The sequence below is a fragment of the Temnothorax nylanderi genome, unplaced genomic scaffold (genome assembly GCF_030848795.1).
Source record: "Temnothorax nylanderi isolate EJ_2023f unplaced genomic scaffold, tnyl_v1.0 TNYL_tig0004_pilon, whole genome shotgun sequence".
Taxonomy (NCBI): domain Eukaryota; kingdom Metazoa; phylum Arthropoda; class Insecta; order Hymenoptera; family Formicidae; genus Temnothorax; species Temnothorax nylanderi.
Genome location: NW_027249066.1, coordinates 1,219,937 through 1,238,260, shown reverse-complemented (window position 1 = coordinate 1,238,260; position 18,324 = coordinate 1,219,937). Strand labels below are relative to the sequence as shown.

The 18,324-nt window shown below is 43.8% G+C and overlaps 2 protein-coding genes across 2 annotated transcripts in view; one reads left to right on the top strand and one right to left on the bottom strand.

The window, feature by feature from the left end:
* The window catches only part of LOC139773581 (C-Maf-inducing protein), a 33,485-nt gene extending 26,413 nt beyond the window's left edge, over window positions 1-7,072 (top strand). Inside the window, exons 4-10 of the mRNA XM_071708119.1 lie at window positions 785-1,207; window positions 1,434-1,582; window positions 1,672-1,761; window positions 1,879-2,131; window positions 3,220-3,477; window positions 3,645-3,945; window positions 4,208-7,072. Coding sequence (XP_071564220.1) covers window positions 785-1,207; window positions 1,434-1,582; window positions 1,672-1,761; window positions 1,879-2,131; window positions 3,220-3,477; window positions 3,645-3,945; window positions 4,208-4,332 — 1,599 coding nt within the window. The 3' untranslated portion in view covers window positions 4,333-7,072. The remainder of the gene's footprint in view (window positions 1-784; window positions 1,208-1,433; window positions 1,583-1,671; window positions 1,762-1,878; window positions 2,132-3,219; window positions 3,478-3,644; window positions 3,946-4,207) is intronic.
* Window positions 7,073-7,256: 184 nt separating this feature from the next.
* Window positions 7,257-18,303, bottom strand: Tsp (Thrombospondin). Its single transcript, XM_071708107.1, has 15 exons — window positions 16,038-18,303; window positions 15,461-15,628; window positions 15,155-15,381; window positions 13,312-14,341; window positions 13,161-13,246; window positions 12,810-12,873; window positions 11,708-11,918; window positions 11,409-11,537; window positions 10,826-11,102; window positions 10,570-10,722; window positions 9,891-10,263; window positions 9,334-9,684; window positions 8,886-9,116; window positions 8,213-8,725; window positions 7,257-7,926 (listed from the first exon to the last, which is right to left on the bottom strand). The coding sequence occupies exons 1-15, from the start codon at window positions 16,111-16,113 to the stop codon at window positions 7,805-7,807; spliced, it is 4,011 nt and encodes a 1,336-aa protein (XP_071564208.1). The 5' UTR covers window positions 16,114-18,303; the 3' UTR covers window positions 7,257-7,804.
* Between the last annotated feature and the right edge of the window lie 21 nt (window positions 18,304-18,324).

Sequence of the window (18,324 nt, the reverse complement as noted above, 5' to 3'; positions counted from 1 at the left end):
GATCGAATTTTATTCTTTACGACGTTATATGTTCCCAATGAAAACATCGTCCGTACAGTCTGGATGTCGATGACTTTTACCGAGATTGACCATGTTGGCCAGTTGTTTTAATTCAATTTTGCCAGTTCTATAGACACGGGTAATGCGTCGTAATGACATTTTGGCATTTAATTTCAATTAATCCAATTTTTATATTTAATTAGCAGCAAACAAAGTAAAACTCTTGTTAGGGAAGGCACCTCCAATGACCTTGTCCTTCACACACACATTTATTATAAAGATCCTTCTGAGTAACTCTTAAAAGGTTTTAGCAAGTCGCTCGTTATTTATTAAAAAGTTGTTCACGAAAGAAGTTTGAAAAATATTCTCAGTACTGAAAGACATAAATAACTAATATGTAGGTATGTGAAAATAGTACATGTACAAGCGCGGGAGGGAATCCGACCCTCCTCTGCACCCCTTCACCTTAAAAAAATCTAAACTCAACTTTTATTATTGTAACCTTCTCAGCGACTCTTATAAGAAAGTTGTTTCTTAACTTAAAATGATTCTACATGGGATCCCAACTTTCCACGCAAACCGTATAATAATAAATTTCGTTATAAAATTTTTTTCTTCAATTTATAAGCACACTCTTGCGTATCATTTCTTTATATTGCATCTCTTTCCAATTACTATCTTAGGGCTTTTTTATTTCCGAATTGTTAACGATAGAACATCCCGCGATTAAATAGCTCGAATTCGAATACCACGAGTCATCCGGAACCGTTCCGTCTGCCCGTAGAAAAATATCTTCAAATACCAACACCTCGTGTCGATGAGCACTCGGGAAGAGGTGATACTGCGCGAATTGCGCACCATGGTGGACTTCGCCCTGTGGACGCCGCTCGAGGACGAGAGGGTGGCGGGCACGCCGCTCGAGGCGGTCATTAAACTGCTGGACGAGCCCAGCGCGGAGATCGACTCGGACGGGAAAACCGAGGAGGTGGTGCGCGATCGCAGGAGCTGGGCGGAGGCGGTGCTCGCCGTGGCGGCCCCTCTTCTTGAAAAAGCGGCGCCGCCGGCGGCGCTCGCGAAGGTACTCGCCAGACTGGCGCAACAGCATCCGCGATCGCAGCTGGTCCCGATGCTCAGCCCGGCGATCACGAGATGCCTCAAGCACACCGTTGACTTTGGCAAGTCGCCGGACATGAGAAAGCTGCTGCAGGTGAGGCGTCTGATAAGTCTTACGCTACTTTGTTTGATTACACAACGAGATCAAGGGAGATCGTTCATTCCCTCTCGTTTTAACGGTATAAAAATTATGCGTAAAAAAATAAGCCTTTGCTATCCTGACGATTCTAGTTAGTTGGGCGAATTAATTGTGACTTAAATAATAAGCGATAGGGGAAGCGCGAATGTGCAGTTATAACGTTGCGTTCCGTATGTTGTAGGTGTTCATCGCCGCTTTGTACGAGAACAACGACGGCGAACAGGCGATCAAGGACTACATCTCGTCGGTTCACGGGCCGGGTAGCGATTGTCCGCACCCGCGGGTACTCCCCAATCTCGTGTCCATCTGCGTCGCGGCCATATTCCACAGGCAAGTCTCGCCCAAGTTATTAATGGAACTGGATTCCCGTATCGCGAATCAGACGAAACTCTCAACGATGTTTGATTCCGTATTCGCAGGTTCGAAGTGTCGAGTCGCGCGTCGTTGAAGAAGGACGAGTCGCCGTCGTTGCCGCCGTTGCAGTGCTACCTGCTTGTCTTGAACATCGCGTAAGTGTTGCGCTCACTGACAAACGAGCCTCTCGCATCTTCCCTGCTTCACGCTTGAAATTCTCGATTCTAAACAATCTAAACGCGTCTCACATATCGGGGGAAACGACATTGCAGATCGGAGTACACCGACTGGCGTCCTGGTCTCGGGGCACTACTGCAGCCCGTCCCGTTCCCGGAGGAGGCTTTGGCTGTGAAAGAGGTGCAGGAGTCCGTGCTGTTGTGCGTGATGAAACGACTGGCGAAGGACCCGAGGTGCACGGTGCATCGCGTCCTGCTGCCTGTCAGAGAACCGCGTCCAGGCTGGATGCACATCGCCGCGCCGTCCAATCCGGTTTGTCCAGATCGCGGAGAATTGTTCGGCGAGATGGTGAGATTTTCTATCAAATTTTGTTTTTATTTTTTTGCGAAGATTATGTTATATTTTTTTCGCATACCATTAATTACAATTTTGGTAGAATTTATAATGAATTTTGATTATATATATATATATATATATATATATATAGAGCTTTAAAACGTAGCTTTCTTTGCGGCTAAAAATTTTCATTAATTATAAAAGATGATGATATTTATGAGGAGCATTTCTCACGCGTGCGGAAAATTTCATTAATGTTAAATCTTCAGTAAGACCTCCCGCGAAGACCAAGATATTCGAGGCAAAGTTACAATATGCTTATCTAACTTCTTTAATCTCGTGTAAATCGTTCCTACCGCGTTTTATATATTTGGATCGCACGAAAGATATAAACATCTAACGGCGAAATAAACAGAATACATGCGGATGGATATGCAATTATCGCGCTTATCGGCGCAACGGCATCGAATTTATCCGCACGTGAAACGATTGTGTGGTGTATTCGGTAACGTAATCTCGCGAGCCAAGCGTTTCGAATTGCGCCTCTCCGGCCTGCGCGCGATAACACACACTGGAGTAAGATCTGTTTTGTTCAGAAACAATTCGCTCCCCTTCTCCTCCTCTCCCCGCCTCCACGGGGGAGGGAGGTCGAGGCGGCAGCGTCGATTATTCGACGCGCGATTCGATCGGAGGTCCACCTGAATATTCATGAATCGCTCTTTTGAGATGCGCGGGCGCGTCGTCTTCAATGGACCCGTATTGACAGCATCAATTCTCCAATCCTCTCGGAAATAACAGCGAAATCGAATCGCCACAATCGCGCGGAATTAATGAAGTCTGTCGGGTTGATTGCGGGCTGGCGGAACGGAACAGGAGGACGTCCAATGATCCTTCCAGCGAGTAAATTCCAATTCTTGATTACAATCGAGATCATAATTCCATCGTCGATCCCGTCATCGAGGAATTTTAACGAGCGGGCCGAGAATCCGCTATACATTGGCCTATTTTAAGTTAAATTAACGAGCGTGGGAATTTTTCTCTGTCATTTTGAATGCACGAAAGATTCGGACAGATGTTGTAACAGCGCGCGTTCTCGACAGCTCACGACTCTGCTGGCGTGCTGCTGTCGGCGAAAGAGGTTCATCGCGTCTCTGCTGAAGCAGGCGGGCGACGATTGCATTCTGCTGGCGGTGCGGGGCTGTGACGCCGCGCAGGAGGCGCTCTGCTTGATGCTCGAGTGGCGATTGCTGCCGAACGAGGAGGCGAGGCTTCAGATAGTCAACGCGCTCGAGTCCACGAAATCCGGGAAGGAGCGTTACGCCGCTCTCTGCCAGAGGCAGAAGAACCTGCAGGAGTTGGTAAGTGAATTCGCCAGTCGCGTCCCGACCGTCTCTTCGCGTTTGGTGCTTTTGCTTTCCCTTTTTTTTTTCTTTTGAACTAACGTTGACGATAATTCGACGATAATTTATGTCAGATCCTAATGCCATTCTATGCACGTACGTATGTATGTATTCGATTTCGCCAGCAACAAAAAGGTGGACCTCGAAAACTGACGCTACCCGTACGAGCGACCGACGCCGACGTCGCTCTTCTGCTGGGCGGTCGTGCCCTCGGTAATCTCGAATGCCTCAGCCTGGCCTTCACTTCCGTGACGTCCGCTTGCGCGGAACAACTGATAAAGTTACCGGCGCTGAGATACCTGAATCTGTGGGCTACGCAATTCGGCGACGCCGGCCTACAGATGATCAGCGAGCACCTGCAGAAGCTGCAGGTGCTGAACCTCTGCGAGACGCCCGTCTCCGACAAAGGCATCTCCACGTTGGCCTGTGAGTATCCTGATACCAGAACTTCAGTGTAATAATGATTTAATTTCTTTGCAAGAACTTGGTAAAATTAATCTTAAAGTATGAAGCAGATAAAAAAGCTAGATTTAGAAGATATCGGCTACATTATGAGATTTGATTGTTTAATATACAACAAGATAAGTGTAAAAAGTATTTCAACATATTCAATTTTTACTTTCAAGTTTTTTATGTGAATCTATATTTCGACCTGTCGCTCGAAGAAAGTGCTATCGCTTTGTTACAGCATTAACCAGCCTAAGGAAATTGAACCTGAATAGCACGAAGCTGTCGGCTCAGACATTCGAGTCACTGAAGAAGCGACTGCCGGCCCTGCAGGAATTCGACGTTCGATACACGGAGGCCTGGTGACCCGAGGTCACGTCCAGCACCTCGACCATCTGCGCTCTTCGTGACGCAGAACTCTTCGTAACGAAGAAGCAACGCTGAGGTGCTTGGTCGTTCGGAACAAAAAATTCAAGAGACTTCACAAACGTGACGTTCGTATTCTTGATGTAATCAATCCGATCGAATATCGAGCATTGTGCGCGATAAATTCGTTCGTTTTGCTTCGATTTAGGCTAATATATTGTACAATGTTCGCGGTCAGCATAACGATCGCTGAAAGTTATGCACCTTTGTCAGTGAAACTTTCCCAGAGGGAAGGGAACAAAATCTTCCGCTGACCACTGTGCGGGATGAGTGAAGAGCCTTTTACCGTGTTTTTACGTATCTTCGACGTATCTCGCTTCTTCCGGTTTAATCGATCGACAGTTTGTTCTTTCCAAAGGGCGATAAAGATGTGCGATAGATTGACGCGGTATCAATATATCCGTGTGTCCGTTAAATGTATCTTCCATTTTCAGCTGATATTATTTACTATAGATCGAGATTCTCTTCCGAAAAATTCGCCTGCCAGCTAGGCGGCTCGATCGCGCTCCTACGACGTACGTTAATTTAAAAGCGCATCCCTTCCGCATCGTCGTCGAGTGGAGACCGCACTTTTCAGGAAACATTCCAGCATCGTGAGCTCAGACGTCAGTTTCCCGGGAAGACGCACATTCGTTCGAATAAATAAATATCGGGCGAACGACGAGCCGTCTCTCTCTCTCGGGCATTTGCATAGAATCCGTTCCAGAAATATGCGAGGTGGCACGTGTAACGATCACGTCGAAGAGTCGCGATCATTAGAGCCAGGGAAACGCGAAACGTTTGCGCGGTAAGTTGTCCACCTGGGGATCGCGAAGGGAACAAATGCATAGACGCGAGGCAATAACGCGCTTGCCTCGACGATTCTGATCGAAAACGACTAACAGCGTTTAACGACCGTTCACATTTTTACGCAACTCCGAAGGCCAGTTTCGTCGAGCGTCAACTTTAACAATAGCTTCAGCGAGTCCTTCCTCCATTCTAATTCCGGGAAAAGGCGAGTTGTTTTCGTTCGTTTCTACGCCGTTAAAGCGTTAGAAGTGCAAATACATCTTCCTCCTCTCATCCAATCCCTTGAGTCTTTTATATATTCGTGCGCATCATATCGATATTGACGATATTACTTTTTTGACGGAGATTACAGATATTCGCCAGTCGATTTTCATTTATTAACCACGCGAGCGTCGAGTTCATCATTCGCGCCGATGAGTAGTTGAAAGTCATTTCGATCCGCCGCGTCACGAGAAACTCTCTGCTAACAAGAGTAAGTACGCCAATAAAAAGGAATCAAATAGTCCATTTCTGGCGAATAGTTTCGCACAATGAGAGTTTTTTTTCTATCTGCAAACCTTTGCAGACAAGAAAAATTATCGAACGCTTTACTAACGTCATCCAATAGAGTCAGCGTTAATTATAAGAGTCCCTGGCTAACGGATAATCGGCGAAGAACCAGCATGATGACGACAATGATCGCGACGATCCTCCGCGATCTCCGAAACAAAGACTGTTCCCAATCGTGTGTCAGCGCGTTGCTGGACCGCAGCCGCCAATCGATCCCACTGCGTGAAGTGTCCTTTTCGTCGGGGGGGACACTACCGACTTAACTCCTTTCCGTTCGAGGCGTGCTAACTGCCTTAATCAGCGAGTTCTGAGCGACCACTGCCACAACGCGTCGCGTCACAGCGAGCGCGACTCTACTCTAGCAAAAAAAAAAAAATGAAGAAGCGAAGCTTCGAAGCGTTCCACGTTCTGTCGCGATGTCGGGAAGCTGCGCGCGGTTCCGCGCTATAGACGAAACTTCGAGAGTCGCGGACGACGCGGACTCGCACACGTGCATTTCGTTCCCTAGTGTAAATAGATAGGTAGACTATTAAGAATCATCTCCCTCTCTCCCGTTTCTCCTTCGATTTAATTAGATAGATTTTAATAATTTATTCTCTAGCTAGAATCTTCTCGTATTTATATATTACGATAATATTACATGTATGTCGCACGATCCAACTCGTACTAGCGTGAACACGCGTTTAGGAGGGATAGTCGATATCTCGTGTTTAGAGCGCCGGCAAGAAGGAGGAGAAAGAAGAAGAGAGAGCGAGAGAGGGTGCCTCTCGAAGAGGTAGCAGAATTCGGCCGTCACGAGAATCGTGGCGACGGCGATCGACGGTTTCGTAAAAAAAAAAAAAAAAAAAAAAAGAAAGAAAGAAAAAATCTCGTCTCGATTATTGTAAATGCCGCAAGGGAACAAGCATTGTAAGAAGACTGTTTACGTCAATTTCAATAAGGATCATTAACTTAGGGAGCCACGAATTAATTACTCCAGTTAATTCCACAAAGCGTCACACTCGTCCTGTGAGCGAAGCAAATAAAATTCGAATTTAATATCTCACAGCATTTCCGTTCCGTCACGCCTTCCGTTGTCTCTCACGTCTTGTCAGCGAGATTCGCGATCTTGCGCCGGCTTTTTGGCGACTCGCCAAAAAGCTAAAAGTTTCTCTTTAAGTTTTATCCTTAAATCGTTTCCTCGCATGTAATTCTAGCCGTTGCCGTTTCGTCGGTGAAAATCTGTAAAACATACTCTGTTAGACGTGTTACGAGAATGATCGGATGATTCAGCGTTAAATTATTAATAGTCGTATCTTTCTTTGACATTTTCGTACGAATAAATTGTTTAATCGAAGAATAACGTTGTCGTCTTCTGCATCGTTTGCCCACTGCGCCCTAATAGGTCACCCCACTAACATTTATCAATTATCTTTTCAGGGTTGAAATATGAAGAATATTAATGTTGAACTTGTTATTTGTTATATTTCGATGCTACACACGTTGGACAAGTGAAGCGATTAAGATGAATAACGGTGCAATTCAAGTATTGACGATTATTATTTTATTTTGCTCTATTAAATACGAAAATTATTTTTATGCAAGTTGCACCTTAGAGAGATACAAATAAATGCAAAATCATTAAAATCATTACGATTCCATACATCTCAGACTACAGTTAACGTACATATTAATCGATATATCGTGATTCCGTATTATTCTCTACGTCTGCATAAGGTAAGTACGTTTGATTTTTAGTGAAACTGAGATAATACAACTTTTCTAAATACAATAAAAATTGATTAATGGGTTAAGTAGGAGAAATATATTCGTCATTTTGTGAAATATTAAATATCTTTTTGTTACAAGACATCTATATATATAAAATATACAAAATTTATCATAAAATTTCAAATTTATGCAAATTAAGTTTATTTAAATGCGTCAGAAATACGCTATTTTGACGTTTCATTATAGTAGATTATAATTCGCTCGTGGCTCCTCGATTATTTTAAAATTAAAATTATGAAGATTTAGATCTGAACCTCGCGTTCTTCATTTACTCGTTGTTACGGTAAATCATCGAGAGCCTGTTTTAGAAGTCGTAATTCATTCTGCGTTGTATTATTTGCTGTTGGTAGTTGGAAGCAATCTCCGCCTGAACCTCCCTCTTTAAATTATCAGGTAACTGATCCCACACAGGTTGAGGCACAGTATCTGAAAAATAACGTTGAACCTTCGTCTGTAAATGTCACAATTTTAATTATTTTGAGCTTAAAATATCTTGGGAATTTCCAAGTAAATTATTTCTCCGTTTCAATTATTCTGTTAAATTTACATCACATTTTAGTTTAACATCTAGTTTAAACTTGTTTGAATAAAATTACATCAATGTCTCTTAATTAAATTTTAATTAAATTGTGATATGAGTAACTTAAGTCTCTGATGATGACGCGTTAGGTTTGCGCTGCATAAAAATTGCTATCAAGATTGCTCGTTTTACCTGTGCACCTATACATCAAATCCGACCAGGTGATCATCTCCTGCGAGAAGCAATAGACACCTAGTTTACCGCCCTGCAGAGTCGAGTCGAACACGTTCCCGGAGTCGGTTACCAGCTGCGTGCCCTGATACAACCAGAATCTGATCAGGCCGATCTTAGGCCTGTGCAACAGATGCCACCTGTACGACACCCTTGGCTGCCAGCCGAACTTTCTCGGGTCCTTCCACAGGACCCTCACCTGATTTGGTGTGTCCTCCTTGTGCCAGAGGCTGTTTCGGAGCATCTCGCCCGGCCCGGTCTCGGACTGGACGAGCTTCAATACAATCCCGGGATCTGCTTCGGCACGGAATGGAGCCGGTTCCCAATAGACCTGCTCTCCCTTCTTCCAATAAACAACGTAAAAATGTCGATTATCCTGGTAGGAAAAGACGAAGCCCGCGAAATCATCGTCGTCGTCGTGATTATCAATGTAGAAGGTTCCTTCGAAGTCGACGTTACTCAGCTCGTCCGCTCCTTTGTAGACAAAGAAGACGGATATAAAAAGGATATACGAAAATATGATATTTCTTCATAGAACTAGTTAATAATTAATTAAGATCTCATCTCTTACATCCGTTGAATTTAATTTATATGATAGTAAGTATATATCTTTATGACAGAGATATGAACTTACCTATCGCGATTCCGGGATCGCTGTTAAGAGTCTGTTGGATCTCAGCACCTTGATTATGAATTTTCCACACGGGATCTTGCTGCGAGGTACCGTGTGGATCGAGAGCGACCGTGGTGTATTTACGGAAATCTGTCGCCCATATCATACTGTTATTGGGACAATTATCCTCGATGTTGATAATCGTGTCATTGTCGTTGTCGTTCCAGCATGCATCGCCAATGCCTCTGCTGTCTATGTACAAAATATAGAAGTTAATCTCCACGTCCCTTTCCTCAACCAACAATTAATAATAACTAATTTTTCACAGAAGACATTATTATCCTGTTTAAAATTAAGGAAACTTTGAATAGTTACTTCTTGTTTCAATATAAAATTTTACTTCTTCCTATAGAAAAGATCACGTTGCAATCTAAACACGCTCTTAGAAAAGAATCCGTTAAAAACTTACGAGTGCTACGTTGATCCGGATTGTAGACGTAAGGACAGTTATCGCTCCTGTTGGGTATACCATCCCCGTCGATGTCGTCGTCGCACTCGTCGCCGAAGCCATCGTGGTCGCCGTCGTTCTGTCCGGGATTCGTCACGTCCGGGCAATTATCCTTGTCGTCCTGGACGCCGTCCCTGTCGCGATCCGCGTTGGTGTCGCAAACATCCCCGACGCCGTCGGCATCAATATCCGCTTGGTCGGGATTGCTAATGGCAGGACAATTGTCGCAGACGTCGCCGATGCCGTCCGCATCACTGTCGCGCTGATCCGAATTCTTTATCTTGAGACAGTTGTCCTGAGTGTTGTATATACCTGGACGATATCTCTTTATGAGCGACATTATTCGCGCGTTGAGAGAGAGGGATTGTCGCGATAGCTTCAATTAATAATCATTCTCTAACGTGAAATAGCGATATGTGGAACGTGACTTTTTATTCGGCATTTCTCCTTATTTTTCGTTATGTCTTTTTACTCGGTATTTAATCCGGACTTCCTTTTCAACGTTTAAAGATTTATACCGTCATTATCCAGATCGTGATCGCACGCGTCGCCCGAGCCGTCATCGTCGTAGTCTTCCTGATGCGGATTCCAATTCAACGGGCAATTGTCGCAGGCGTCGCCGATCTTGTCGCTGTCGCTGTCCAGCTGGTTCGGATTATAAATGTGCAGACAGTTGTCGGACAGATTCAATACGCCGTCGTTGTCCGCGTCGTCGTCGCAAGCGTCGCCGGTTCCATCCTCGTCGGCGTCTTCCTGGCCGCTGTTCGGCACCGTCGGACAATTGTCGGCGTGACAGCGACGGTCGTGGCAGCGAAGGCTCCTGTCGGGGATGCCGTCGCTGTCGCTGTCGGGACCGCAACTATATCCGTTTCCGGCCCAGCCGACGCGACACTGCAAAAGATATGATTAAATGGATGGTGTTTTAATTAACAATAAAATTAGATTACTCTAATAATTAAATAGCAATTAGTTACAAATTATAAAAGTCTAGAGACAACTACAAAGATGAGACGTCTTTTCTGAATTTATTCCACTAAGCTTATATTTAATATTTCTCAATTCTTTTTGTGATATTTTGCTTTTTATTTAAATAAAACGTTATTTCTGGATAATAAAGCCAGGAATTCTATATAAATCTCGAGCTTGCGGCACAATTTTCGTTGGATGATACATGATACACGATGCGGGGACGCTTACCTTGCATATATATTCGTTGGTGTACCTGGCGATGCAATTAGCATTAACATCACAAGTCGTTACCATGTCCGGACAGACGTCATGCTGAAGATGACATCCTGACGTTTGATTGCCGATATAACCGCTTCTGCACGGGCCGCATCTGTAGGATCCCTTTAAGAACGAAGAGTAACATCGTTGAAACACACAAAACGAGATAAAGCCTAGCGTTTCTTTTTAAAATGCACGAGTTGAAAAATCTTCGTAAATTTCTCACCTCCGTGTTAATACATTCGGAATGGGGATCGCATCCGCCGTTGTTGGTGTCGCACTCGTTTATGTCCTGGCAGATCTGTTTCCGCGTCCTGGCCATCTCGACACCGACGCCTTCCGTCATGGGTCCCGTGTAACCCGTCGGACAGCGGTCGCATCTGTATCCGGGATGGAGATTAATGCACCGCACTCCAGGGTGACAGGGTCGCGCCAGCTCGCATTCGTTCGCGTCGTGGCAGGACGTGCCGTTACCCACGTATCCCAATGGACATGAGCCGCATCTGTATCACATTTGAGATTAACCAGAACCATACGATGACACTCGATATGTGACACACGATGAAAGATACACGAAACTCGAATGATATTCTATGTCATATGAAAAAATATATACCTATAGAAAACTTGATGAAGAATTGCGAAGCTAAGCAGACACGAAAATTTTTATATCGTTTCTTTACTAAATCTTACGTCAAAAGTTTGTTAATTATTTGAGAAACGAGTTGTTTCTCTCTTAAAATAAAATTTTGTGCTTTCACAGAGAGAATTTATCTCAAAAATTAATAATATGCTCGTGAGACATTTACTTGAAATATGGTGGGCTGTGAGTGGGGTAGCATTTAACTTCCGGATGACAGGGGTGATGGTCGCAGGGATTTCTCATCCTCTCGCATCTTTCACCGTCGCCGACGTATCCGCTTGGACATCTGCCGCATCTGAAAACAGAATTATAAATCAAATTGTGACAGATGTCCCCGTGAAATTTACATTACATGTTTGTCATCATCATCAAGGGTGTCATCTTCAATTCATCAGTCTTATACCTTTCATCTTATTCTATGGACTTGAGCGCGCGATCATTATACATTTAGTGATAATCTCTTACCTGTAACCATTGTCGTCGTCGTCGTAACACCGCACCCCCTGGTAGCACGGCCGTTGAATGCAGGTGATGACATTGATTTTGGAGCAGACCCGCCCGTTTCCGGTGTAACCGCGAAGACAGGGTCCGCACTGGGGTCCGCTCGGTGTGTTACGGCAATCGACGCCGGGGTAGCACGGGGAGTTATGGTCGCACGTGGACGGCGGCGGTGTCACTACGGAATTACCGGGATCACGGCTCGATTGACGAGTGAATTGCCAATTTTTCGGGGGATTTTCGACAGCCGGTCTCCCATACGCGCCGTGCGCGTCGTCGAGCGGGCCCGGCGCGGGCCCAGAAAATTATGCGACGGCCCAGCGTGTCGTACGTGCACGTGCAAGTGATATACGTTAAGTGCTTAAAGAGATCGACTTAAGATCGACGTCGCGGATCCTGTGCGCGATTCTTTATCTCTTTAGATTTTAGAATAAGAACAATGTAATGAGGGATAACAATAACGCAGTTGCAAAGCTGTTTTATATTAATTTTAATTCAATTTCTGATGATAGAACATCGAAACATTTATTTGAAGAAATAAAGAAGAGAAGAGAGCGAGCGAGAGAGAGAGAGAGACAGAGCAAGTAAAATTTTTCCTCGATTATACTGCAACAGGATCTTTGTATAAATTGTAAACTTGTCATCGAAGAACTATTAGCTCGGAGAAATTAGCGACGATTGATCTTTATGGTTACAAATATCGCGTTTTAAATGCTTAAGTAAAAGCTCCCGCTAACTGGGACACATATCGAAAGAAACATGTAAATGTGAATACGTGCTAGATTGCGCAAGAATACAAGAGTCACAACAAAGTTGAATTTTTTCTAACAACAGGCATTTATTGCGTTGTAAGATTGCTTAATACAACTGTTGCATATAAATAGGTAGTCTCCGCTGACAATTGCCACGTACAGATTAAAGTTTCGAGGGCGTAAAGGACGACGCGCGTGAGATAGATTAATAAGATTCATTCAAACTGGCATTACGATGCGGTTTTGGCTAGCTTCTAAGTTAAAAGAACTGTTATTTTCGAGCACGTGTCCTTTCAATACGACGGAACGTCACTCACCGATGGGTGTACGACACGCCGAGCAGTTTTCGATCAAGTGACGAAGATGCTGGGTTTCCATCCTCTGCAAAAACGAAAGAGTCGTAAGTCCTTCAAGTTGCACGCATTTTTTTTCCTTATAATCGAATAACGTTGCACTTTCTTCTGCCAAAATAATTCAATAGTAAAACATGCCCTTTATGTAATCTTATATTAAAAAACATTTTTATTTTTATTTAATCGGAAGAAATATAACGATTTAAGATTTTTCGTACTTATATATTATTCTAATATTATCAAAGTATTAATTTGAGATCTCCGAAGATTTTTATTCACATACAATGAAGAAATTGCTTTATTGCTTTAACTCACATTTAGTTCCAGTTCCCTCCAAAGTTGCTTGGTAGCGTTGATTAATTCGTTCAAGGTTTTCACGAGTTGATCGTCGGTCTGGCAGACTGGAAAACACTTGCCGTGAGAACACGTTAAACAACTTAACTTAACGTCCGCTCATCTCACCCACCTCTCTCGTCCAGACTCTGGATCCCGATGTCGCCTCTCCTGGGTACTCTTTTGCCGGATGATTCGTCCGATGAGTCCGGCATGTCCGTCTGATTCGAATCGTATCCGTCCTGACCTGGACCAGCGGAGTACGGACTACGACCAGGTCGCTTGGAACTGTTGGGAGATCCAGTCTCGTCTGATCCATCCGGCGTTAGGGAAGGATTCTTATTAGAATCATATGGACTCGATCCGTCAGGTCGTTTGTCAGAGCCAAACAAGTTCGGTTTGCCGGGCTTCGAACCTGAGTGATCGGGTTTAGCGAGCCCAGGTATCTTAGGACGTTTAGTAGGACGATGTGCCGCGGTGAAATGCAGAGGCTGCGACGTGAACGGTGGAGGACGAGATCCGTTTGGATCAAGACCGTCCGTCTCATCTGATCCAGCTCCAGATTTATCGGAGTCGTATGGATTCAATTTATTGGGTTTCGAATTTGAGTGACTATCGGGTCGTTTAGTGGGTGGTCCAAATTGATGTGGTCTCTTAGGTCGATGTCCCTTAGGAGTGAATGACGATGGTTGAGATCCATCTGGGTAGTCAAGATCGTCCGTTTCGCCCGATTTTCCAGGTTGAGAAAACGGATTGGCAGAGTCGTACGGATCGTGTTTGTTGGGTTTGCTTTTGCTATCTGGACGACCCGAGTGATCTTTCTTCTTGGGTCGATCGCTCGGACGACCATGATGATCCTTCTTGTCGGAAGGTTTCTTATGATCCCAGGGATGTTTCGGGCTACTGGAAGATGGCAAACCGTTATGATCTGGTGTGCTCGATCCCTCTCCGTCGATTCCGTCACTTGATTCGTTCCCGTCAGGTCGATCGGGAAATTTCTTTTGATCGTCTTCCTCGGAATCGATAGGTTGTGCTTTCGGTTGGTTATCGAATACTGAAGGCTGCTTCATTTCGGCTAAATTATCGGGACATTGCTCTTTCTTCAGCACCTCAGTGATGGTGGCAGGCTGATACACTTTTATTCGGCATTTTCGTTCTTTAAACTAAAAAAAAATTTGAAATTTTGATTTTATTATAATGAATTAATATTATTGTTAATCAAATAAATTTTAATTTAACGAATTGTCAGTTAAATAAAAATAAGAATAAATTGCACACACATTTAGTGTATTTAATCTGCAATTAAAAACTATGTATATAACGTATGTAGTCGAAGTAATTATCAATATTTTTAATACTGTTAAATTGCTGTCGAAATTAAGATGGCAACTCGGAGAATAATTTTTATTTTCGTAATAAAAAGAAATATAAAAGAATTGTCGAGAATAGAAAGTTAAGTCGTGGAATTATGACATTGCATAAAGTCGGAATGTAATAATGCCAGTGACAGAAATAGGACGCGAATAATTCATTGAAACGAATTCAATTCATCCGAGTAGTCAGGGATCGTTGTGTCTGGGTTGGGTAAGCCAACCAGGTGCACGTAACAGAAGCAACTAGCTTAGGTCTCGTCAACCATATTTGGAAAGACGTCGTCCCACGTTTGTGGACGTCACGAACAACACGTAAATAAGAAAATACCGTACCAAACCTGAGCGAAGAAAGCAGCAGCAGGGAAAAAATAATATCGGGCAAAATTAAAGTTGCGGGAACAAGTAGAAATTTATTTTTAGATTTAGCGTTAAAAAAGCAATTTCGGATGACGTGTTCGCGTTTACGCGTTCTTAATAGTTTCTCGGCAAAGTGCGCGAATTGACACTACTAAAACGTGAAGGATAATATGTCTAACGATAAGGATTTACTTAAGCTTGTAAGACTGTTGTGGAAAATATTCTGTGAAAAGTAAGAAAACTTACTACTTCCACTAACGGGTGGTCCTCGATCTCGGCTATGTCGCGGAAGGTTTGCTTGAGCGGTATAGAACCTTCGTAAACGCAGTCGACGTACACGTCCATGCGAGAATTAGGCTGCGTCTGATGCACCAGGATAATCAGACTCTTCAGAGGGGTGTTCACCGCGAGGCTGTCCACGTTGACGTGCGAGGCACTGCGTCGACCGGTATCATCCATGCTCTCGAGTATAACTGGAACATTGAAGTTGTAAGTAATTGTAAATGCGCGGAGGCTCGAGGGATCGCGATCCGGGAAGATCTCTGGACTCACCGCGCTTCGTCCGTCGATCGAGTAGGAGCACCATTTTCGGTTCTCGATATTTCACAGCCAGCAGGGTCTCGAGCGAGCCGCCGGAGTGCTTCCTCTTGTCTCTGATGTTGGATAACGCGATAATGAACTCATCTTCGTACCACGCGTCCTGCAGGCTCGCAGTTAGAGCTGTCGTACGGCGGAAGGGTAAAAAAAGGAGAAGATAGCATAAGTAAAAGAGTAATCCTGCGTTGAGTAAATCGCTCAATTGTTAATCAATAGGAAATTGTAGTTTATTTACGTTGTTTAATATACATAAAAAAAATAATATAAAGAATTCTGCGATAGAATACAATAGTTGAGTGACCTGAGAGAAGTCTCATGTATTGGTCACCGATCCCACGTTACTACCGGGTTTCTTGTCGCGCCGCGCCGAGAATGGTCTTCAGTGCAGGAACGCGGAGAGAATAGCGGGAGAAACATTTTATTTTCGCAAGAAGAGAACGCGAATCGGAGTCAACGTGATCGACGCTAAGACCTCGTCAATATGAAACTGCTCTCGTAAATTATTCGCCACTTTTCAAATCGAAACCTTTACCTTCGTCGGATACGACGCTACCATCGACGGCGCAGACAACCAGCAGCCCGAGGATCAGCACAGTCGGGACTCGCATCCTGACGCGATCCCGATGCACTCCGCGCGAATATATTCGGTATCGTCCTCAGCTGGGTGGATTCCCGAAGATTGGAAAGTGAAACGCGAATCTCCTGCGATCCCCTTGGCGAGCCGCTTTCTCGTCTCGGGATCGCGGTGCGATGGATTCTGACGGATACGACGGCACGCGCGCGGATGCAGAAGGCACGGCCGCCGACTGGAGCGCGGATACGGACCGTCCGCGACTTTATACGTCGCCCACGAATACGGCTTTACGGACGAGATTTTGTTCGTGCTACCTGCGCCTGATACGTAGCGAGCAGAGAAAACACCGATGAATTAAAATGAATCAGGATCATTACTATTTTATTATTTTAGAAAGATTGCAAACTGTAATTATATCTCTAAAAAGAAGATAGAACAAGAGCGACAGGCTCTTTGCGATAAACCCTGTTACGTTAAAGGATGAATTTTAAACCAATACCTTGAGTTAAATAATATTTTGTTATTTTTAACTACCCCGTGTGTCGAAATGTATTAATTTAACACAAAACAATATTATTTTAATTCCATTGATTTAGTCATATTAACATTGTTTTAGTTAATTTAACGACATATTGATTAGGAGCAGTGGCGATCTATAGAATGGTGAAAAATTACTTAAAATGAGTATAATTTGACGCTACGAATTTAACAGTGTAAAATTAATATTGCAAACAAACGAAATGGAAAGATAAGAATAAAGAATGATATATGTTTATTCGTGAAGATTTTATCTCAAAGATATTATTTGTTTGTACATATATTACTTTGGTAAAATTTATATTTGATTACATTATTAAATTGTGTTTTATTGAATTAATTTTGCAGTTGGAAATGGACAGTGGAGTAAGCAGTATTATTGCCGTATGATCTGGCTGAATGATTAGTCCTGATATCATCGATACATTACTCCGACATTATTGTGCGCACCCGCCCACGAGCTGTTTTTAACGATATGAAATAGTCATAGCGGAAAGGCGCGTCAGAGCCGGCGCTAATATAAATTAAACGCTTCCTTCTACGGCGACACGAGGAACTTCTCGGCGAAATCAATTAATATGCAATACACTCATTCGTATATTAGCATCCCGTATTATCATTTTGGGATGCATACAACTGTAAAACTGTCACCACGTCGCGGATAATATCTACAGACAAATGTAAATTCGAAGATGAGGATAGCAGTTTTCTGCGCTCGTAACTCCGACTTTTTATTAATATATTAATTTTTTTGGATAGGTAAAAAAGCCTCTCCAATCCCGATAGATTTCTGTGACGGGAGTTTAGGTCTTTCCGATGCGACGGAACCTTGCAACAGGTATGTAACAATGTTGTTGGTGTGCCAGTTACGCGTGTGTGGGAAGTGGTCCCACCTACACATCCACACCAGTTTCAAACCGTAGACACGCTGCAGAAAGCTTAGTTTCCTTCATGGTGATATACACGGTGTCTCCAAAAAAATTATTGTCTTTTATCCGAAAAATTAGCGTCTTTTATTCGATATAGTTGAACGGTCTAACGCGTGAAACGACGTATGACAATTTGATTGTACCTATCGTAATCCGCGCGAGAAATATCCGACATCAAATATGTGCGAATTTTACAAATTAAATATTTGTGACTTTGACATTATAAATTTCTGCGCGAATTTCTTTTAACTCTCTCAATTATTCACGGACGACGTTCCGTCGGATGTCTGACGATCGGTCAGACGTTTCTAATTTGCGAGTAGATTGCTTTGCTGTAACATCATATAATACGGAATCTCGTAAACTTACGATAGACAATCGCTCTTAACTGATTTCAACGTGGCGAGAATGTTTTGCTCTTGCGTTTCGATACGTCATGCCGCGTTTTTCGTCCACGCGATACACGTGCCCCGTTGCGAACACGCGGAACGAAAGGGGCCGCTTCGGCCGCGGCCGTCATTTCGTCTCCGTCATTAACCACGTTCCAGCCGTGTCGGATGCTGACCGAGACTTTGCGCGGCCGCCACCGGTACCACGTGATCAATTTTCCATCCTAATTAACCGACATTACGGATACGATGTGCGGGCTGAGTCTGATGTATGCAACTGGCCCGTTATACGTACACGAGACTCGGCACGGAGTCACGCAGATTTAACTCAATTAAGGCTGAGCTGGCGAGTGCTACAAAGATGCGTCTGATTCCGGGAAAGACGATGAC